At 40.6% G+C, this 23,775-nt stretch overlaps 1 protein-coding gene and 1 long non-coding RNA gene across 10 annotated transcripts in view; one reads left to right on the plus strand and one right to left on the minus strand.

Annotated features, from left to right (window-relative positions):
- NPNT (nephronectin) overlaps positions 1–23,775 on the minus strand; it is a 44,852-nt gene that overhangs the window by 7,554 nt on the left and 13,523 nt on the right. For 2 of the 8 annotated variants that reach the window (XM_025150031.3, XM_025150029.3), the window contains 9 exons: positions 21,868–21,960; positions 19,951–20,043; positions 15,080–15,199; positions 14,142–14,261; positions 9,661–9,795; positions 8,567–8,689; positions 6,387–6,713; positions 529–624; positions 59–157 (listed from right to left, as the gene is read on the minus strand). In XM_025150031.3, the coding sequence (XP_025005799.2) occupies positions 59–157; positions 529–624; positions 6,387–6,713; positions 8,567–8,689; positions 9,661–9,795; positions 14,142–14,261; positions 15,080–15,199; positions 19,951–20,043; positions 21,868–21,960 (1,206 nt within the window). Of the gene's footprint in view, positions 1–58; positions 158–528; positions 625–6,386; positions 6,714–8,566; positions 8,690–9,660; positions 9,796–14,141; positions 14,262–15,064; positions 15,200–19,950; positions 20,044–21,867; positions 21,961–23,775 lie in introns of all 8 variants that reach the window. The other 6 variants (XM_025150030.3, XM_025150028.3, XM_015276574.4 and 3 more) reach the window with 3 other exon arrangements.
- Positions 6,709–14,903, plus strand: LOC124417927. 2 transcript variants are annotated; one of them, XR_006939183.1, is made up of 3 exons: positions 6,709–8,872; positions 9,066–9,221; positions 14,636–14,903. It is a non-coding gene; the product is annotated as an uncharacterized LOC124417927 (long non-coding RNA). The 2 variants fall into 2 exon arrangements; XR_006939182.1 differs by having other exon boundaries at positions 9,066–14,903.

Genomic DNA, 23,775 nt, shown 5'->3' on the forward strand with positions numbered 1-23,775 from the left:
AACCTCAAGACCAGGTAGTTCTTCAACTACAGGATAGGATTGTACGCATGTGTCTTACCTGACACGTCTCTAACTGGCTCCCAGTGCAAACCATCATCCTTGTCCTTGATCCATCCACACAGGCCGCTGTCAAAATTACAGCTGTGTACCAGCGTGCCTAGGCAGAACAGCCAAAAGGCAAAAGGGAGCGATTTAAGTCTTTGGGTTGGGGAACAAATGCACTTGTGGCTGATGCAGGCACGGAAATACGAAAATAAAGTGTAGCAGAAGGAGTACCAGAAAAAGAATGTACAAAAATACTGAAACTAAAAGGGATGCAATTATTACTAACAATTTGTGCAATTTCTGTGCTTAGTTCCTTTTCCTAACAGATTATGAAGGCCCATTTAGGTAGTTGGTTGTTTTCTTTCTAAAAGCATAGCCTAAACAGGAGGCATAAGATCCAGGAGTCCTGTAAATTGTATACAAGCACAAGAAATCTCAAACAATCCTAAACCCTGGGCCCCAAACAGGAGATGTGATCGTTACCTGGGTCATCATTTGCTTCAAATTCATCAGCAGTAATCCCTCTTTCAATTTCAAGTATTTCAAACAGGTTATTGCTCACTCCGGGCTGGCGCGGAACTGTGAGAAAAGTAGGTTTTCAGAAATGAATGAGATAAAGATAGTGACCCACTTCCTTATCTATAATAAAAAACAGAGAGCAGCTCTGGGCGTTGTGCTTCTCTTGGAAAATTCAATATATTTAATTACAGTTGACGCAAAGATTCATAAACTTTATGCCTGGGTGATTTATGTTGTAACATTTATCTGAGCTCTGTAAAAGGTGATTGCAAAGCTGCTAACGGCTCTTCTAACGAAAGCTGCTTTTTCAACCAAGAAAAAAAAGAAATCTTTAACCTTGAAGCACACAATTCCTCACCAAATGTACTTACAAAGATAGCAGTTTCTCAGTAACATACAGCCACATTAAAGTCCTTTCTCAAAGTTTCTAATCCACTCACCTTCCACAGATGTTTTATAGGACAACTTCAGCACAGGGCACTGGTATTTGGAAGAGGCTCCACATGAAAGAAGGAGCTATTCTATCCACCTTAACCCAGAAATCAAATCAAAGACTCTTTTGCACAAGGACAACACATAGATAGCACCTTGTAAGAACTCCAAGTGCAGAAGACAGAGCAACGTTAAAACAATAGAGTAGCTTTGTGCTTTTTACATTTGGGGCAAAATAATCAATCAAATGCAAATTATTTTCAAAGCAATATGCTCTACAAGATCTGTAGCATAAAAATAAGCTCAAAGGGCGTATGCAACTTGTTGATTTCTTAGACTCATTCTTACAACTTTTTTTTTTTTTTTTTTTCTGCTCAGAATCATTTGTAGAGTTTGGAAGATGTCAATTTGCAGTCAGTGACACCAACGCATGATCGGCCTCAAGGACTTCAGGTCAGCCTGAGGAGTAAAGGCCTGTTCTTTTTTAAGATACACTGTTTGAAATTATATTTTTGCTATTTTGTTTAATGGGTTTCTTTTGCTCATGTGAGATTTAATACAGTGGAACTCATAGGAATTTGAACAACTCACGCCACTTAGTCCAATAAACAAACTGCAGTATACCTATGCACAAATAATGTAGTCATATATACAAAACAGAAAAAAGAATAAAGAACAGTTCAGCTCAGGCAGCAAAAAGCTACAGGAACAAACTGCAGGAAACATTAGGAATTTGTTTTACAAACTATTTCAGTTTGCTCAGTACAATACCATTTCTCATACACTTATTACTCTAAAAACCTCTTTAATATTTTGTGTTTATGCTATTTTCTAAAAATCTGTTCTGTTCTAAAGTTAAAAACAAAAATCTTCAAACCTTTCCCCTCAAGTTCTCTCCTAGCGCTGTTATGGACTCCTAGAAAAGCACGCTGTAGGGCTTTCAAACAGCCCGTTCAGTGCTCACACCTAATGAGAGGAATGTGCACTTGATAGAAGACGAGAGTTACCGCAAGCGATGCGGGACTCTCTGTGTACTCCAGGTGTACCCTTCGTTGTGCCACAATAATGTGTATGTGGAGCGGCGATCGTGGGAGCAAGTATTTGACACAGCTACTTTCTGCAAGCTTTCCAGTCCCCCTTCTGTGTACTTTATATAGCATGTCAAGTGTGCTTTTCACTTAACTTCAACCATTTGATAAAACTCGTTAAATATAAACTTGGCTCCTTGGAGAATTTTGTAAGCCCCGAGTGAGCCAATACATCAACACTGCCATATCCTCCACATTAATTAGCTGGAGCTCCTCGTGGATGCATGGATGGGGGGGGGGGGGGGGGGGGTGGAACATTTCGCAACTGCTCAGGACTGGTTTCTTTTCAGCTCTGTAATCCCTGGGGAAAAAAAGTAGGACCTTTTTCATTTACTTGTTAATTACTGAGCTTGGGAGTATGAGAGATGGTGTGTACACATCATGCTATTTTCATTACAGCCCAATTGTTGCTTTGGTGGTACAAAACCAAAGCAAAATACGGAATGCAGCTTCCTGTTACAATAATTGTTACTACTATTAATAGTACTGTGTTCTGCCTTATAAGGAGCATTGCACTCTTATGCACTTCCATTCCACACAATGATCATGACCAAACTTCCCACTCACGGTCAAAACAAAACGAGTAAAAAGCTTTTCAGCCTGAATAGTTGCTATGATTAAGAGTTGTTAAATTCCACTTCCAAAAATCCCCCGAAGTGATGAGATCTCACACAGAACTGGCAGAAAGCAGCTAAGAGAAAGGGTAGCCCAAAGGTCAGCCAGACTCCACAGTCATTTAGAGAAGAGTACATCTTCTTTTCCCCCAGGGAAGACTTTGATTTATCCCAGGCTAAAAGGATACCCCCCATGTCCTGGCTGCACAGCCTAAATCTGCAGATCCCAATTCTGCAGTAAGAATTACTTCCGTAACGGTGTTGGTGGACTGCTCCATCCTCCTCAGTGATGGTGCAGATGAGCAACCACTCAAAGTCTACTCTCACGTTTCTGAGGTGGTTGTAAAGCTCGTAACTTTGACCTAAACCAAACATCTTATTATATGTATTTCCAGAAGATTTTTTTTTAAAGCAATGTGCTTTTCTGTGAAAAGAGGAGCACTGGAAATTTATGACTCAGTCTGAGGGAAACACAGCTAAAACAACTTGTTTCAAAAGCTTGCGTATCGGCCCTGAGGTTAAGCTAGCTGGGAGGTGGATGGGGGGTGCGATTCCTAAGGCTCCTCAATCTTAGGGTTTAGCTCCAAAGTACAAACAGAAACAAAGTGCCCACCTCAAATGCTTCAATATTAAGACAAATTCATTTTAACAGCTGCCAGAACAGCAAAGGTAAGTTAAATGCTGCTGTAAAATGATGCTATTTCCATGATATCGTGGAATAACCAAACCCAAATCTTTACTTACAGCACTTCCCTTATTTCCACGGTTTCAAGGATCACATAACTGCATTTACTGCACTAAAGACTTTTCAGTCATTGGAAGGGGCAGCAGAAAGAATCCTGTCTTAAAATCTTGTTAATAGCTATTATGAAAAATGACTCCAAGTTGCAGTCTTTTCAGTTCCATTAAGGACTAAGAAGGAAACTTGCTCAACTGTCTTTTAATGCTGATACCCAGTGTGTTAAGCTTTATCTTTAAGCTTACATTTTTAAGACCTGTCACCCAGATCCCAGTGGTAGGAGAAATTCCTGCTCTTAATGAGAAGTATATTCTATCTGTCAGACTTTATCCATCTTAGTAAGCAGGAGAGGTTCCTTCACCACAGTTTGCAGTGAAACAGTTAAACATTAAAGCCATCGCTGCATTCCTCCCTCATTTCCATTCCCCCCATACCCATATCAGGAGAAGATTATCCTCGGTGCCAGATTCCACTGTCTGCATCTGACTGAGTGGTTCAAAGGCCAAGTGTAGGAATTCCATTTTAAAAAACACTCACTTTTTTTTGTTCTGTGGAAAAGCAGATCCCCGAAGCCATTACATTTCTGTTTAGAAAAGGGGGAAAGCATCGAGGGAAATGCAACAACCCGATACCTGTCAAAAACTGCAAAGGTATTTAAAGAACATTATCAGCAGCACGCTTTGTGCTCTCCTTGGCCGCTGAACAGATCAACTTCACTGGGCCCCAGCTGACTTCAAGCTGAGCAGCTCTGAAGTGAAAGCTTAGGAGAGGTTTGCTCAGTGTGAGATGGCAGGACAAGTAACAACAAAGGGAAAAAAGCATGAACGTGTCACCAGGAGCAAGCTCAGGAAAATGTTAAATAATAAAAAATTAACAATTGAGAAATGCTTGCAGAAAGCAAGTGTGCTTGTGTAAACACATTCCCTCTCCTGCTCTAGAGTGCCACTATGTTTGCAGGATTTGGCCTGGAGCATGGGGCCTCTATCAGTGTACAGCACACTACCAACCCCTTTGGCCATGGACTGTCCAACGGAGGTACTGCCCAGTCAGGTGGCTGAGCAGAGCAGTGGGTACTGACACGCTGCTGTGTCAAAGGCACCTTCTCCAAGAACAGAATTTTTTTCCACCACTGTGTAGGTTTCAAATCCTAAACAAATGCTTTTGTGTGCTCACTAATTAAATCCCTTTGGACATAACTTAGGTGGGAGGAATACACACCTCAGTGATACTTGCAAAGCAGCCATAAGTGGGGAGAACAACGGTGCTAACTCCTATCCTCTAGAGCACACTTAGAGTATTTCAGGTATACACATCACACACACAGGTATACTGGGTATCTCTGTAGCAGGAGATAGAAGAAAAGATAATGTGGGTTTAAAGTCATACTTATTGACTTGATCTGAGGAGCTGTCCATCCCTGTTCTGCCTAGTGAAGCCAGTAACAACTGCCCTGGTAGACACCTTTTGGAATCCTACTTTACTGTGCCCCAATGCCTTTGAAGCTAACAAGCCTCAAAGGGTGGCTGCTAACCTAAACAAAAAATGAACACTTTTCAAAGATGAACTTCTCCTCTACAGACAGCCTGTATGTGTAACAGTGTATTACAAGTGTTCATATTGAAAGCACAAGCTTCTAACTAACTCTCTAGAGGGAATACTGCTGCAGTCTAGAATGCACTGCTATAGTCTACAATAATTTCCACAGAACTCTGTATTTTTAATTATGTTTCCCACTATATTAAGTGTTGGGAGTCCTTAAGTGTATTTCTTTTTAAATCCTTACATAAAATTATGCTTCAGTTTTAACTGAATGAATTATATGGATTGTTTAAAATTAACCTGGAAAACATCAAAAGAAAACTCTGAGCAGTACCAGGATATATATTCCCAACTTCCAAGTCATGGTTTTTTTTCTATTTTAAATATCGTTTAGAGCAGACAAAATGTGAACAGGGAAAACAAACCGTTTTTAATAAGGAAGAAACTATTTCATTCTTTAATGATCTAAGAGAACACATCCCCAGAAGTTCCTGCATAGATGCCAAAGCAAAAAACTCCCACATTGCTCGTACACCTGCTGCAAGACAGCAAACTTCTCCTCCTACACTGTTCAGCAGCTTTATTGTACGTCACACGCTGAAGAAAAACAGCTGATCCAATATAGCCTTCCCATCTCTAAGATCTGCAGCAGAACTAAAGATAAAATTGGGCACTGAATACTTCTTGGCAGATGTGTGCAACTCTGCACGTGCCAATAATGCCATCTCAGGCATACGCTACAGCTGGCACAGAAACAGTGCTGCATCTTTCAGAGCAGCTCTTAAAAGGACTCATGCTTGCACTAAGAGAATCTTTAGCCTTCTCAGCTTTTACATATCTGTTTTCATAGATGCACTTCGTACCATTAACCTCCATGCTATTTTTATGTAATTCTACAGTTGCTTAGTCATAGGCATCCAAAGCTGTTTGGAATCATGTAATATCAGTAGCAAAACATACCCTTCAGAAAACCAGATATGATTCCATTACTAACCGTTCTCAAAGCTAAGGAAATGTGTTGTCTAAAAAAAAATCAGACTTGAGAGCCATCCTGAGTTGCCCGAGTATGAGTTACATTGCATTTCAATACTTTTTTTTCCAACAAAATGACTTTCCCTTCTCCCTCCAAAATTTTCATCTGAAAATGTAACTAGGCTAAGTCCTTATACAGGATATTATGCTCATTAATAAGTTCAGAAAGGAAAATTGAAATTTTTGGTTGAATTAATTTCAGAATTTCTTCCACACATTTTTGTTGTCGTAAAATGAGTTATTTCTGCAGCTTTAGCACATGACCATTTTCACTTCCATACCTTTGTTCTCATTGATAAAACATTCCAAAACACCAAAACAGTACACTGAATGGTTTCTACTATCACAATAAATGAAAGGGTAAGTAAATCGACTTACTGAACACATCCCCTCGGGGTTTCTGAGGATCTATCTGTATCCTGTTATCATCTGTAGCTCCTTGGGAAGACGTAGTTTCATCAGGAACAAGCAAAGGATGTGTGGTGGTTATCAGAGGAATTCTCTGTGGTGGTAGTGTAGGTCTTACTGTTGTAGGTAGAGGTGGCGTTGGAGGTGGAGGCTTTGTCACTGGCTTTGTTACTGGCCTTGTTGTCACAGGTACATACCTAGTGGTTGGCTTTGGTGTGGGTCGAGTTGTTGGCCTCAATGTGGTTCGAGTTGTTGGCCCAGGTGTGGGTCGAGCTGTTGGTCTGGTCACCGGCCTTTCTGTAACAAAAGCAAGTACACATGGTGGTCTGAGGGGTTGTCTTGTCATCCAGCATCAGGAATCCTACTGGTTCTACCAGTGCCTCCCGTAGGAAGCACATTGTGCCCCTGAATACATGGTATGAACCAGACGGTTCAATCATAATGTTAGGAGAAACTGCAAAGAGAATAAAGATGGGAGCAAAATGAGTCCTCGATCCAGAAACTTCAGAATATAATTCATTGACATGAAGAGTCTGCTGAATTAATACCTCTTCTTCTGAATGTTTCCACTAACTAGTCACACTCCTTAGCATCAGCACTACTGAATTATCAGTACTTCTCATTACAGTGTATTAGACATGATTTAGCATGACCAAAGGCACACAGTACCTACCTCTTCCCAAGCATCAACTCTCTTTCAGTCAACAAAACTTACCCAAATGAGCTGTTAGTAGAATAGCATGGGCACGAAGGTATGTCTTAAGCTGTAAAACTGCACAAGTTTTTACTCAGGAACAGAGGGAAGTTTACTAACACTCCAGTGCTACAACTATTTCAGTCACGGAGGGGCAGATACCTTTGGCTTAAGAAAATACTTTTCAGATCTTTCCACTTCTTTTAAACACTCCTCCTCATCTACAACTGTTTATCACTTTACAGACAATGAATCGAAGCCAACTAACTTCCTTTTAAATCTTTCTTTGCTGAGCACCAGGAAAATAAGTGAATGGTGGTTTGTTTTTTTTCGTCCTCCACAAAGACAAAAAGATGAACTGAGCTCCACCTATAATACAGTGACATTGCCTACAATACTACCTTCCCCAATATTTCATAAATAAAGGGTAACAAATTTTAGATTTATATCATAAGGAGAGTTTCTATAGGCATGAAATCGAAGAACTTCTGTTTTGTTATTTATATTTTACTACTTGTTAATAAACCTTTCCATCTCACTGGAGATCTTAAAAGCCCCAATATGTATTCCACTCACTTATTTTGTGGACATACAAGTGTTTAAGTATGACACAGAGCTGAAATTAAGATACTGTTTGTTAAACAACTAACTGTTTGAAGACAGCAGGTTAGAAGGTTTTCTGTCTGCTTACTACTATTCTTTTGAATAGCCTGCTGTTTTTACCTTGTGGTGTATTAAAATATCAAATGTATCATAGGATTACATCCCTGTAACATGTCAAGTGTGTCCACATAGCATTTGTGTTGTGAAAAATCACTGTAGTGAGAGCACATAACCACAATGACTAAAGCCAAAGGAAACAAGTTTGCAGTGGTACTGCTCTTCAGAAAGACAGGTGAATCACCGACAACCAGAACCCACATATGAACACAGCGTCCTCAAAATGATCATGCAGATAGAGCTGTGCAGCCCAGAAAGACATCACATGGTAAGGAGCTCCAATGGCCTATTCTGTACCAAGAGGGATGACTGCTTCTCCTAACACAAACATGAATCATCTGACAGGGAATTCTTCCAGATAAATCCTCTCTCAGCTCTGCTAACATCTGGGGAGTGGATATGGTAAACTGCTGACATGGGGCATGTTGCAGAGTGTACATAATAGCAGCATATGAGTAATATGTACTGTCTGACCATTACCCCACTTACTCACTTGCCCTCATTGTGAAGCAACTTCTAGAATGAAGCTCTGAATAGGGTGAGATGAATATCTTTCTAATTATGAAAGTGTCTGAGAGAGAGGTATTTTTATCAAAGTGTGCTAAGACTCAAAACTCTGACTACATTCCCTGGACCTTCATTAATTTTTAAAAATAGCTGAGATAAATCAAGCCTGATAGCGTTAAAGCTGAAAATGTACAACATAAGATTCTTTTTGAAAAGGAGAGTTACATACGTATGCAGTTTGTTCCGTTGTCTCTGTAACCTTCTTTACATTTGCATTTGTAGGATCCTGGTGTATTGTAACATCGTGAAAAACTACCACACTGATGCTGGCCAAGGGAACATTCATCTATATCTGCAACAGAAAGTTACATCAAAAAATCAAAAGAAACCTTACGTCCTGCTTATCTTTGCAAAAAACACGAACAGTGGCACGATCATGAAAAATACAAATTTCAAGAAATTCAGTAGAACTGAAATGGAAGAAGGAAGGCAATTGCAAGTTAATGTGGTGACTTCAAGAATATCCATGTTCCAGGTATTAAAATTACATTTTTTTCATAAAACACTTCCTCTTTATTGTACCTACTGTATCTAGATAGAAACTACATATATGACCTTCATATGTTTTAGGGCTCTGCACAAAGACTTCTCTCTAAAACTATACTTAAACATAAAGCAATGCCTCTTTATTTCTACATGATTGTTTTTTTGTTGTTGTTGTTTTTCAGTAAAAGGATCATAAATTGGCTGAGGCAATGGGAAACCAAGGCAGTGGGATCTGGGAACATCTCTGTTGAAGGGCATACACCAGCTGCATTCCAGTCTCATGTCCAGACAAAGACAGGTTATTTGCCAACCCTCGCCTTTTCCCACCTGTCTCCAGGGTAAGGATAGTTCTGCAGCCTGGTTTGGAAGAAGCCGCATGTTCTTTTCTTGGATCTTGGGGTACGCAATGGACCACAACTGTGTGACAGCTCAGACATAGCCTAAGCTGACATGCTGCTCCAAACCTATAACTGTCTCTGCCCAGTGAAACCTGTGGGGATGAAAATTTGGAAAGGAATTCCTGGAGCACCAGCATTGCTCTCCCACTACCTTTCACAGGAGAACCAGTTACAATAGGAGTCAAACATACACCTCCAGTTTCACATTCAGTCTAGTTAGTTCTATTACTCACCCTTTCCTAAAATATAGATGCAGAGCAACCTACAATAACCTACTTTGACTTTTCAGCCATAAGCAAATGTTCCTCTTTAAACCATTAATTCAAGATTATAAAATGCACTTTGGTTACACGCACGTAAGAAATATGTTGGTTATTACCATGGCACTGGTATTTGCCTCCAATGTACATTAAATCAAAGCCTTTATGACACCTGCACATGTAGCTTCCAAAAGTATTGACGCAGTGCCTAAATCGTGGACAGATAACTCTCCCAGTAGCACATTCATCGATATCTGTGGAAACAGAGGAACTGCATTACTCTTAGTAACAGGTAAAATGCAATCTATACAACCCACATGAAACTGTTTTCACATTGTGAAAACTGAAGAATAGCCAAAGTACTTATGAAAATATTATTTTGAATGCAAGCTGGTCTTCTGCCTGTGTCACCTCAGTCTAGCTCTTAACCATGTGCCCAGATTCTTACAGTTCCCAGGCCAGAAGCCTTCCCAAGTACAGTGAGTGACAAGAAAATGCCTTCCTCAAAATATTCATCCTTAAAACTGTAATGGTATTTGGCTGAAGAAAAGCTTTGTCATGCTACTTGTATGACTTTTCTCCCATTAATCCCTGCATGGTTACTAAGATAGCACTTGGATATAGGTGAGGATTAATAATAAAAAATACCCCAGTAATTGTTTTTCCAAACACACCTGAAACATTGTTCCTGTAGCACAGGCCATACGTACCTACTCCAAATACATCATCATGTGATAGAAGGTTGCTTGCTTTTACAAAGATCTCAAGCATCCCTAACCCACGGCCTGCTCAGTGAGCTTATCAGAAACCCTCATCAGTTCAGGACTTGTTCTCAACGAGGAGTTCAAGCTAAGGCCAAAGGTGCAGTGTTTCTGGGTCAACTACCACTTGGTCACTACAGGCCAAACACTTTGTCTGCTGCTTTGCAAGTTCTTACCCAGCACTGTAGCTGACCCCTCTTTCATGGAGATGTGTGTAAGGTGACCTTCAGATATCAAAGGTGCTGAGATGCATGGCTTATATTTGCCCTGCCAGCAGCACCTGAAGTAGTGTCTCATCAAGCAACATCTAAGTAAGGATAGAGCTCTGGAAAGATGTGTGATGTTCATCCAGCATCTGATGCTTCTCAGCTCCCTGAAGCTGCTGCTTCATGCTAAGTACATCAGGCAGGTGCCAACATAGCCTGCTCTCACAGTGTGCAGGGCTCGCAGCAGGAGAGCAGGCTGATATCCAAAAGCTGCTCACACTACCGCTCATTCTATAGCCCTCAGAAACTGAGCTGAAGTCTTCCTAGTACTTGAACCCTAGTTCTTCTCTGAGGTAGGGACTTGCCACGCACGGCTGCCTCTGACGCACACTGCTTCTGACATTTGCTGGTTATCTGCAGGGCACAGTTCAATCCTTTTCTCTGCACCTCTATCAGGCTCTCAATCTATGGGAAAGCGAGATTTTGCTCTCTGTGCCATTTTTTTTTTCTGAAAAGGTTTTTTTTTTTCTTCAGCTGCAAGTGTCAGGACTGCGAAACAAAGTTGAGTGATTGATGCTTGTGAGAGAGGCCTGAATAAGGCACAGAGAAGTCCGAGTTTCTTACGTAGCACAGAAGAAACATTAGCACTGAGTCTGAGGTGCTCTGGCATATTCAAATATTCTAGATTAATCAAGAACCATTCAAATGGGGAACTAAAAGAAGCAAATCCGCTGGTAACCTAAAGTAACCTAAAGCCACAAATTACTGGTTGGACAGACTCTCAAAGTAGCTGCTGCTGGCACTGTCCTACCCTGTATAGGGAATTACGGAGGACAGCAAGGACTCGGCCCTCAAGCTCCCACCCCTGGCCCATCAGACTGCTCTGACAGCACAGCTCCCCTCTGCTCACACTCTGCAGTACACGCCTGAATGAGAAAGAAAATGAGGCCAATGCTGGGCACCTCTCCACATGCCTGAGTCTCCTTATAAATCTGCCTCTTGGTCTGAATTGGTAACATTTTAGGCTGTGAGTACCTTATTAATATTTTTACACGCCTTTCCTTCCGTACAAATTCACATATTCGCAAATTCATGTAAGGAAGGAAGCATGTTGGATGCTGTCGCATTGTTAAATTTTCAAGGCAATAATACATCCAAAAGGTATAGGACTGAACTGCTCATCAATACCTTGTTGAAAACTGACACGTCTACTGCTTGCATGTAATATGGAAAGTGGAGTGGATGCTCTTTACTGGTGCAAATAACTTTCTGACCATTAGGTAGAAGTTGGAAGGTAAGTGCTGGCCTCCTATGGCTCTCACATAACACAGTGATGGCGGCTCCCTGCAAACCCACAGAGCTGTACCAATTCATACCTGCGCCCAAACAGTGTAAGGCAGTTCCCCTTTGCCTGCTGCAGCAGGTTGTGGCTCACGCCTGCTGCCCATGAAAACCGGGGCATAGAGGGGTGATTTGCATACTGATCTCAGCTTGGTCTATGATGGAGGCACACTCCCAAACCTAGCGCCAGTGGCTGCTCTAAAGGCAAATACTACAAGCAGCACCCAATGACTGTCAGCGCCAGCATTCAGTAGAGAAGCAGGATTACAAACAGACTTGCTTCTCTCCTTCTGCGTGTAGGGCCGTTTTACCAACCCAAGTACTAACCAACTATGATGATGATTTTAAAATATTCTTTTTTTTTTTTTTTTAAGTTTACGAGGCTATATTTTTAAGTTTCCATCCACAAGCAAAACATCTAACAAGACTTTCTTTTACAATAAAAATAATTATGATTTTCAGTCCTCAAATAGCTACAGACCTTCTAAAGCTAAAATGTATACCAAACCTACTTCAAAGAGCTGGGAACACAGATTTATTGAGTTGAGAGTCATTAATTAGTCAATCCCTATTTTCAATGAATACTTTGCTGAATTCTTTCTTATTTCTTTGTTATCTAGTTGCAATGAATTGCCTTCCTAGCTGAATTGTTTGGTTGCTCTACACTGGTTGGCTGGAAGGAACATTTTAACAAGAGAATGATCTCTGTGGGTTAAACTAAGAATAGAATAATGTCTAGAGGAATTTAAACCTGTGCTAAAAATAAGCATTAAATTCTCAGCTGTCTTTCAAACTCTATTCAAACTAGGATTTCACGAGCTGCAGTCAATGCACACTTCAATTTTCTTACTACCATCTACACTGTTGTTTTTCTACTGCGTCTACACTGCAGCAGTATCTGCACACTCCTTGGAGCTGACAAGTGTGAAGGGCTTGAGCACATGTCAGGAAAAGACAAAGTTCTGGCCACAAATAACTTTGATTCTTGGAGGTATTATTTACTGGTTTAGCAAAACTTAAGCTTGACAGAGAAATTACTTAGAAAGCATCCATGTCACAATCATTTCATACCAAAAAAGGGAGATGGAGCATTTCTTGACCCATGAAGGACAGCCATCTCTTGCTAAGACTACTTCCTCCACATCGTGCAAGCCTGTTCTAATGTTTTTGTAGGAGATTTTAAAAATAGGTCATGATACCAGTCTGAATGGTCAACACAGTGAAACACAAGTACACAGTTCTTCACCTTAAAGATATCTACCTGCCATGATGTCTGCCGTGACACTAATTGCAATCTCTTCAGCATGTGACAATGGTTATTTTCTCTTTTGTATGCATGGACACGCTAGTTGTGCATTTCAAAAAGCATCCATCCTAGAATCAAGCCTGCTCCTCACATCAGATCATCTAGATACTGTCCCTTGCTCTGCTGCTAAGTTCTTGGTCAGATAGTTAAGTCAGTTTCAGATTATTAGGGCATTCACACTTTTCTATTCCTTTATTGCCAGCCTACAGTGTTGCTACAGGCTATGGAACTGCAGCACTGCATAGATATAAATAATAAAATCACTGGAGCATCGTATCCTCGTATCCACACAGGATGTATAGTTAATGACTAATGAAATCACATGTCACACTGTTCTTTAAACCATAGTAATGTGTGGTACAATACAGACTGATTAACCATGAGCAACTTTTCCATGTTCAGTAATGTGAGAACAGTACATTTCGTTTTCATATAGTCTGAATTCCTGAGTTTATTTTAACAATTACACAAGAAAGACGGGAGCCTAAATCCTATTTAATACTAGGAGTGTGCAGAGACCTTTAATTTGCCTCTGGGAAATCTCAAAGATGTGCACAAATTATCCCTCTACTCTCTGAACCTGGGCATCACCTTGCTCTAGAAAGGTATGAGAGACAGCTGCCCTCCCCTGTCCTTCTTCATGCAGACATACTTTAGAGGTTCTGTTAGCAATACTTTACAATTACCCAGGAACAGGAGAGAGTAGTAACGGCCAGGGGCTTGGATGCCAATCAGCTCACGTAGACATTAAGTAGATAGCCAATGAAACCTGCAAGACTGGAGGAAAGCACTAGGCATCTCTGGTGTAGACCACTTGAGAACAGCTGAGCAATACATCTCCATCCTCATTAGTCACCTCTTGGAACTACATGTACATTGCATTCTAAATATACCTGATGAACTTTTTAAATGCATTCAGGGTAAGGATGAAAATTCTATGAGGAAAAAGTATATATTAAATATTAAATCCACAACTGATCACTTACCTATGCAGGTTCTACCATCAGGCCCCAGCTGTAGGCCTGGAGAAGGACAGCGGCAGCGCACTTCCCCTTTCAGCACATCACAGCCATACTGACAGTTTGCCATTGAACAAGAAAGGGCACCTAGGGACAAATAATGGAACACATTTAGATAACGACACTGACCAGTAACAGAAAATCACTGTAATCTCTGGGGAATTGAGACATAGTATAGTTCTGATAGAAGTAAAGAAAACACCTGTAGAATTTCTCAGTAGTCATTCAGGCTTTGAAGAGCAAATGCATGTGGTTATAATGTAAACAATAACAACAAACAAAAATGACAACAACAGAAAAAAAAAAAGCACTACCACTGTAGCAAGTGGTGTAATGGAATGTAGTCCTCATGAAGAAAATAAATTCCAGTATGTACTATAACACCTCCTGGACATTATCGATGTTTTAAAATGGGAGTATCTTTAATTAAAGGTCATTTCTTCTCCCTTCTCTCTCTCCAGACAGTCAAAATATCCACTTTTATGGGAGCAAGCAGGAACCTGATCTCCAGAGAGATGACAGTATGATTTTATACCAGTCAGACAACCAACATCTGCAGCTTTAATGATTTTACATTTATAAGGACGTAATACAACAGAGCTGCAGGTGTCTTGCTGCAATGAAAACGGCGAGCACTTGTCCCTGAAGGCCAATTAACAGTGATTTACAGCACTGAAGAATGCTTCTGGGAAAGCTTGTAATAAAACTAATAAAATTAAACTATTTGCTCCTGGTTTGTTCAGACTAATTTCATTAGGGAAAAAAAAAAAAAAAAAAAGGCAGCTCAGCTCATTTTGTACAACTGCAAGATTAATCTTCTAGCATGGGACACAACTTAATTTCATGGGAAACCCAAGCAGGAGCTTTGAGGAGATGAAAAAAGAAAGCACCAAGCCTTGCCGTACTGGAGCACGTTCCATCTGGCAGAAGCATGTAGCCATTCAGACAGTAGCACTTGTAGCTGCCGTAGGTATTCATGCACCGGTGTTTGCATGGCCGGGGCTTCAGTCCACACTCGTTTAGATCTGAAATGAAGAGTACAAGGGAAGGGGATGGGAAAAGAAAACATAGCAATTAAGTGTGAGAAACCTACTAAATGAAGTTCCTTGAGAAAGAAGGAAAAATATGGCAATTAGCTTTGTATATGCAGCCCAACAGATGTCCAGAACAAACTCTACGTAGTACTGTTCTGTCCTGCTGCCACGTGGAGTATGAACATCTGTCTCTCAGATACCTTTTCAGAAAAACGAGTGAAAAACAAAGTACTACCATTAAATTAAGCACCGACAGAAATTTCATTAGCAAATGTGTAAGTTCAGGCTGCCCGAATCAGAACTCTAGAGAAGAGAAGAAGCACATATCACTGCTGCAGTTACTACCGAAGTGTGTCTGAAAGCAATTTGGTGATTCACTGTCATGCTTCAGTCAGTTGCAGCGGAAGGCAGAAAAGCTGGTGAGAATCTTGGAAAAAACGTGTTTCTTATCATCCAGGAAATGCTGAAAAAAGTACCTGTGACACCGGTGATGTTTTTCAAGGACTACTGCTAAAGGCTATTATCTCAGATTTATAACGCAGAACTCATGACTTTAACTGAAAATACTAAGCCCACAAGAAAAGATGGAGTCAGGAATTCCTTCACAATTCTCCTCCAGGAAAACATGTTGATTTGATCAGGTAGACCAGAATAATTCACTACAGAACTTAGTTATTTGTGCATCAATGACTGAAGATGATAACACAGGTGAGCACAATAAATATATTCACAAATCCAGCCAGCAAGCACTTAACTAATGACCGGTCCTTGTCTCCAGTATTGCACAATGCCACTGGAGTGCTGTTACAATAACAGCAACTGTTATTTCCAGTAACTTTGCAAACAGCCATCTTCACTTTGAAACATTCCCATCAAGCGTCCCTCCTTAATTGGCACACCAGAAAGGTAAGCGTTGGTACTCCCCGCAATTGGTAGATGCACAAATGGAGTCACCACTTTATAAGGCACCAGCTGAGAAAGACACACGTGCTTTTATAGACTAAATGTGAAAGTTTAGAGTTAAGATATTGAAACAGAAAGACGAATAAATCTCTTGTCAGAATGAAGTCAGTAATTCATTGGTTGCTTTATGGACAACAGGTAGCAATTAGATGTGGTCTGTGCTGTAAAGAAAATGAGAAGAAGCTGAGTTCACAGCAGAAAGGAAGTCGAAGAAAATATTGGTTCTGATCAGCTGTATGTGGCATTCTCTAAATTCCCAGTGTTTAGATGTGAAATTCATCCTGAAATGCTGCAATCACTTAGTTTCAGAGGGCAATTCTTTTCAGGACAAAGTTGTTTATCTGTATTCTAGAAATGAGGAGGGCTTTCCCTTTCATTATGATCAACGTGATGTAAAGCCATCAAGAGAAAAATAAACACATTGGACTCCAAGTCACTGATGTGATTCAAAATCAGACTCAAGGATTCTGTTGATGCCTATAAATGAGCACTCTGTTAATGCTGCTGTTGTTTCTGAGAGTTCCAACAGCGTTTGTGTGAAGAAAAACCTATCATCTTTGGAGCTGCTTTGTTTTCATCTTCACAGAGCCAAGGAAGAGCAGATGTCATGCAGAGAGATGTCTGCCACATCCCGCAATCTTTCTTCATCTGCCCTTATCTTCCAGGGTCCTGGGGAGAGCAGCAAGTTTCCCCTTCTGCTGGGACAGGGTAATAGTAAGGGTTACAGTTTCTACTTCCTTCCTGTGGAAGGTTGAATGAGATCTTCCTAAGAAGCCTGAAGAGGAACGTGTACTCCTACAGTAGTGAGGAAGACTAGGTAAGCGTAGGCATGACTTCAGAGAGGAAAGGCTGCCAGAAGGGATGAACCTGTGCCTTGGAAACAAGGAGCAGTGACATCCGCTGCAACCTTCCTGCAGAGCATGCATTGCAGAAGCAGCATCTCCTTCCAACGCTCGCTCTTGGGGAGTTTGAACACATTTCTTAAGTTGCTAGGAGAACATACTTCTCCCAGCAGGTACCAATAGCAGAATTATAACATGTAGCTGCTCTGTTAAAAGAGAAACAGATGTAGAAGAGATGTACACTTCCTACTGTGAAACGGGGATCTTCAGCTAAGAGTTCCATCTATTGATAGAATATAGGCACAGGTCAAATGGAAGAGCAGCAGATGACGATGGTAGGGAAGGACAGTTACTCTGAAATTTTTTTATTCAAGAAAAAGAAAAAGCATAAGAACGCTTAATTATTAACTGGCAAATATTTGGGGAAGCAAAGTTCTCTAGGTAGCACAGAGGGCTGCTTTTTGTTCCTTCTGTGAAACTTCCTACACCAGGTAGTTCCTGATAGATATCGCAGTTGCACTAACATCTTGCTTACGCCTCCAAAACTTCTGTAGATGTTACCCTTAAGAACAGTCTCTCACAGCTGCTTCCAGAACTACTACACACATCAGAGTTGAAAGGCATACCTATTAATGACTGTTCTCAGTTTAAAATCTGCTGCCTTCCATAATGTACAGGTTACACTGTGACCCTTAAACAACCGGAGTCCCACTGGACTCTGAATAGTACGCCACCATTTGGTACAAAATACACTTAGCACAGAAATGAAAGATCAGCTGTTGACAAACAGAGATACTCTTGAGAATAACCTTAAAAGGCAGATGCAATCAACTGTACTGGGATATTTTACATCACACAGGTTTTGTTTTCAAAATTTTGACTAAATTATTTGTTGTCCACATTCTATTTCTGCCTGTAAATAAATGCTGTCGCATCAGCTTTTGACCCCTTTGATTCAGATCTAAAAATACATGGCTGTGAATAAAATGCCTGTGCCTTTAAACAGCCTGATTTTTTTTAACCTTGGCTGACATAACAGAAAGCTAAGGTCACAAGGCATCAGAAATAAGCTATTAGCACAGCTCCACTTAAATCTATAACTCACGTGTCACGGGTTTTCACTTCAGCCTTTCGCATCAGCTACTGAAAGAAAGATGTTTTTAACCTCATGGAGTCAGAAGAAATGCCACAGCTCAGGAAAGAAGCACTGGCAGTGCCCTGGCTGCTTAAAAGCAAAGCCACATTCCAAGCAGGTTGTATTAAAGCACTCTGCCCAGCCCCTCTTATTTTCCCTGAACTGCAACTTGTCTTTTACTTCTTTTCAGCAACGCAGGCACGTAGTCGGAAACCACACAGCAAGCACACTCAGTTTCCTAACAGGTATATTGGATAATCACTGGCAGGTCTTGCAGGTTCTTTAGAAAGGCCTGTATTAATATGCTGATAGCTCCCTTTATCTACCCCCATGTTCCCATAATCTGCAACAGTGTGCTTCCCACAGAAGAATCCGGATATACTGCACATAGACAGGGGGAGCACTGAAACATTCCTGCTATTAATATCCTCTATCTGCTTCAGATGGGTTTCTTGTTCTATAAGTGAGCGCTGTTTTTTTCAAGAACAGGTTCAGGCTCATGTTAGCGGTCGAAAATCAGCTATAGCAACATACCTCTTGAACATATGCTGGTTTTAAAAGGTCAAGTTACTTACCCAAAGATATCAACTGCATACTTCAAACAACATCTATAAGGACATCTCAGTACCAGTGCATCAAAAGAGGGAAGAGAAAACAGCAGTTTCCTCTTTAAAAAAAATAAACTAAAATGTATTAAATTTTCACATTGGAATTTTCATAGCATTGGTCTTTAGAAATCCCTAGAAATCCCTTTAATTTCTTTGCAGGAATCTCCATTTGTTGTCCCACACCTGAAGTTTTGCTGTTGAACTGCCAATGCTCACAAGTTACTACCGTTACTACAATTACACAGTGCAAAACCAGTATTCTTACTTTCAAAGTAACAGAATACAGTAGTGCACACAAAAGCAGGCTGAAAGCATTAGGCACTGTAGAAAGAAGCTCCATAACAGAAGCAAAGCTGCTAAGTGCAAGTATTTAATTTTTAAGAAAAGAAATTAAAATGTGAATGCAACGAAATGACAACAGAGCTATGCTGGTAAACCTGGGGAGACTTCTTTGCCCACTGCACACTTGATCTTGGATAATTACCAACTTTGGGGCACACCCAGCAGTAGCAGGGTCCATGGGTTCCCCCGCCCCGCTAGTCACAGAACAGGGCCAAACCAGCCTGTATACTGTTGGTGAGTACGTAAGCACAACTTCCTAGAAAGACCCAGTGCACTCTGCTATTTCCTTTTAATTAGTTTCTGCAGAAGGCTGCAGAACTCAATTTTTTCCTGCCTTTTTCTGCCTACTAGCCAACTTGAATCAGAAAACACGTCAGGTATTCAATACCAAGTTTACTCAGACTGAGACAACAGAAAACCAGCGACCCAACACGAAGTCAAAGATTTAACCATCACTCATACTATAAGAAAGTAGTTCAAGATTTAATTCCCAGCAAGTACCAACTTCTGCCTCTATCTGACCAAATAAACAATTCCCATTGTTCTGAACTCACAAAGGAGCCTAGGAATAAATTAAGAAGTGCAGATCCTGAAAGATGAGCAGAGGAAAGAAAGAAAAGCAGGTTACAACACTGAGTGTGATGGAGAGTCAAGACGTTTTAGAATGCAGATGCACAGTATCAAGGAAATACAATCAGTTATTTGCTCTGCATGCTAACAACACTGCAAGTTCAGCCTTTGCATCACAGCCATTGGTCCATTAGCCTTCAACCCCTTTGCAAGAGATTTATTATCATTTCAAGCCGTGCAGGTAGAAGGAGCACGCCGCCTGAAATACGGGGACCATCTCACCCCTTGAAGGTGTATTTCTTGAATGATGCTCCAGGGGGCGGAATAGATGTGCTTCACTGTTCTGACCAGGTCGACTTGAATACAGTTGCTCATCTTCACATGATGGGAAGAAGGCATAATAAAAAAATGAAATGACCACATCTTTGCAACATGCAAAACAGATGCATTATGTTCTTCACATGAGGACAACCTTTCCCAGTCACATAAAGTAACCTGCATACACTTGTAAAGCTTGCAACTATTCACATTTGTCTATGAAGACAGGTCTTAATGAAGAGTTGGTATCAACTTACTGTTGAACACATTTTGAAAGAAGCCTTAGTTTTGTTCTTACTGCTATAAACTAGAGAGCTGCACAAGGCATTTTCTTTCAGAATGTTCTTTTCTTTCTCCCCCTTAACTACCTGTGACTGTTAACCTGGGACTAAAAAGCTAGAAGGGAAACACTAAAGTTACTTACAAGATCTGTGCAAAGTCACTGCAGTTTGGCTGATGATGATAGCAACATAATAAGAGAGACAGTATCAGCTAATCCTAATTCCTGAGTGACCTGAAGCGAGAGCCTGGTCTAGTATTAAATGTGGAGGTTAGTGACCCTGCCTGTGCGGGGGAGTTGGAGATTCGTGATCCTTGAGGTCCCTTCCAACCCAGGCCATTCTGTGATTCTGTGACTGCCACAGACACTGCAGTGCCACTGGAAAAGGACCAGCCTTCAGGCATCCTCACACAGTCGCAGTGCAACAGTTCTGCTGTGAGGCTCTGTTGCTCTCTTGGGTTGATTCCTGGAACATGGCTTTATCTTTGAGGACCACGAACAAACGAGATGTAAAGCCTGTTTACGAGCACTCACATTTCATAGCCCAGCACCATTCACATATCCTAGAAAGACTTCCATCTCCACAGGGAAATTCCAACATTTCTTCCGCCTATACCATTACTTCGTTATTACTAATTATTATTCTAGAACAGAAAAGAAAAAGATAGCCCCTGGAGTGAACAGAATAGCTGCTATTTTAAAGTACAGTAACACTGGTCACATTTATCCTGTACATAAGTGGGCTTCATGGGATGCCTACAGTTCTAATCCACCCAGTTGTCTACACTGGGGGTGGGGCTGAGCTGTGCTGTAGCCCCCTTCCCAGCCATACGTTCAGATATCTGCAAAAGCAGACTCTGCATCAACTATGCACATTTGGGTCTCCACCTAGTGTGGAATTAGCACATGGCAAGAATGCATATTCCGACCCCAGGAACAGCCATATGAGGTAGAATTGATATAGGCTGTAGTGACTTGAACTGATTGACGGATGTCTGGGACACTGCTGTCAGCAGGCATCTCAAAAGCCTCATGGACATCTGCCACAGCAACTTTGTCACCAACACCATGCATGAATATCTGATTAATACAACACACAGTGAACTAAGATGAAAATTCAGTAAAAGAACACTTCATCTTTTCAACTCTTATTTACACAGTACAGCTTATCGCTAAGCTACCTAGTTCAGGATTAGAAACAAACAAAAAAAAAGATAAAGTATTCAAGAAATCATTTTTAATTGAAGAAATACTATTTCACGATCTAAACCTGAGAATTGTGACCTTATGAAATACCAATCCCGACCATGAGATTTAAATTACTTGATTCAGATTGAGGACAGCATGTGGATACATACTTTATGTTAATCTCATTCATTTCACCTGAACAAAAGCAATTGTTTTCCTTGTATCATCCCACTGCAGATGCCATTTTCTCTACAGATGTCAGTCCCAATTTCAGAAAAGCTACAGCAGTAACAGACGTGGTATATGAGTTTGTTATCCTATGCCTGCAGGCAACATAGCTAGCATTTGCGAGGGTCAACAATACTTCTGTGATTTCACAAACAAATTCTCTTTCTTGGACTTCACTTTCTTACCTTGATTGCACGTTTTTCCAGTGTATCCTGGGTGGCACTTGCACTTGTTTGGCCCAATGCATTCACCGTGTTTGCATCCTGGTTGGCATATAGCTGCAAATAGAAGAACGCTCATTATTCTTCGGTTCCAGTCATGACTGACAGTGCATTACTTTAAAACAAATGCCAATGACATAACAAAAATAGTACCATTTATGTTCCTCCCTTAAGCATTGTTCTATGTTTCAAATACCACTGTTTAAACAACAAAGGCACTTTCAAAAATAATTGCCACCCCAAAACGTGTGGGACTCACTGGTATTCTATTCTGGTACAACAGAAGGTTGTGCTGTTTCTGGCATATTAAGCCCTTTTAGGAGCTCATCAGCTTGCATACACAATGCCTTCACTTGCTCTGTGTATTTATGTACTGTGGTTCACGTCATGAAATTTGGTAAACTGGAATATGCCCCAGCTTTTCTCATTCTGTGACAGAATGCAGTTGTAAAATTCTGGTGAGCTTACTTGTTTAAGTAAGGCAGACACGAATTAGAAAGAAAACAGAGGGTGACATAACTCAACTCTGTAATTAGGATTTACTATTTACCCTGACTTTAATTTTCTAAACTATCAGTATCGTTTACAATTTGCAAAGTCACTAACTAGATCCAGCTGTAATATTCATTGATCTGACAAGTCTGTATTATAAAATTGTATGTACTAAGGATCTATTTGAACAGAAATCTGTCAGAAGGCACTAGCTTGCATTCCAGCCAGGCTGCTCAACAGGGCTGAATTAAACAAAATTAAAAAAGAAATGAGATTAGTTGCAGCTGTGAAAGAACTTCGCAAATACATCTCTAATGATCCAAAGTCTTTTCCTGAAGACTCAAAGCATCCAGAATCAGCAGTTCCCACAACTGCATCCACAGAAGCAACAGTTAGCACAGAATGAGTTTGGTCCACTTCTGGGACTGTATTTGCTCTCTACTCTCAGGGTATTTTTTTGTTTAAAAATTAGACATGTGTGTCCTGCAATCCCCAGAGAACATAAGACCTGTTTTCTATCTGTAGTACTGCTCTTGGTGGATCTTTCTAACATTGCTGCATCTCTTTTAATTCTGTCTTTGGGAATTTGCTAAAAAGCAACAGAAAGGCGTGGTTTTGGTTAATGCAAAATGCATCTTCCCTATAAACACTGGCCAGAAACAAAGACATGGGACTCAGATTCACCAGCTATCTAATGGAGTTTCTGTTTCTGTGACAGTGGCTGCAGCGGTTCAGCAAACTACTAGAAGGTAAGTTTCAAATGTCTGTCCTTGGGTAATGGGCAGAACTGTCAGAGGAGCAACTGAGATATCACAAAATTCTAGAGCATTGTAGTTGGAAACAATCACTGCTTTTTTAATCACTACAGTCACAAACAAAGAAATATGCTCTGTTTTAAGAGCTAATTTAGACGCCATATCTCTTGTCTTCCTGACATCATAAGCCTTAGTCTACCGAGAGGTGATGATGGAAAAATGAAGAGCACGAAGACCAACCTCATCACTTTAAGGTCATTGAGAAAAAAGAGATATGATATATCTATACTAGAAACAGAAATGACTACGAATATGTTTGCAAAAGCTTCCATAAAGTTTCAAATGTCATTCAAAGAAAATCCATACTGTAAAGCAGGACCCAATTAGATAACACTAACTAAAGCACCATCAGCTAGGTATCAGCTTGGAATGAAGTGGTAAAGTTTCCTGAGTGAACCTACTGCAACTTTAGTTTAGCTGACACTAAAATGCCTTTCTCTCCTCAAATGCATGAAGCACACATTAGCAGCAGCTCAGACTGCAAAAAAGATCTTACAGTTGAAGACAAAAAGTCTTTCACAGTTTAGAAATGGAAAAGTGTATCTGATTCAGAAGATCCAAGATC

This window comes from Gallus gallus, chromosome 4, assembly GCF_016699485.2.
Source record: "Gallus gallus isolate bGalGal1 chromosome 4, bGalGal1.mat.broiler.GRCg7b, whole genome shotgun sequence".
NCBI classification, from domain to species: domain Eukaryota; kingdom Metazoa; phylum Chordata; class Aves; order Galliformes; family Phasianidae; genus Gallus; species Gallus gallus.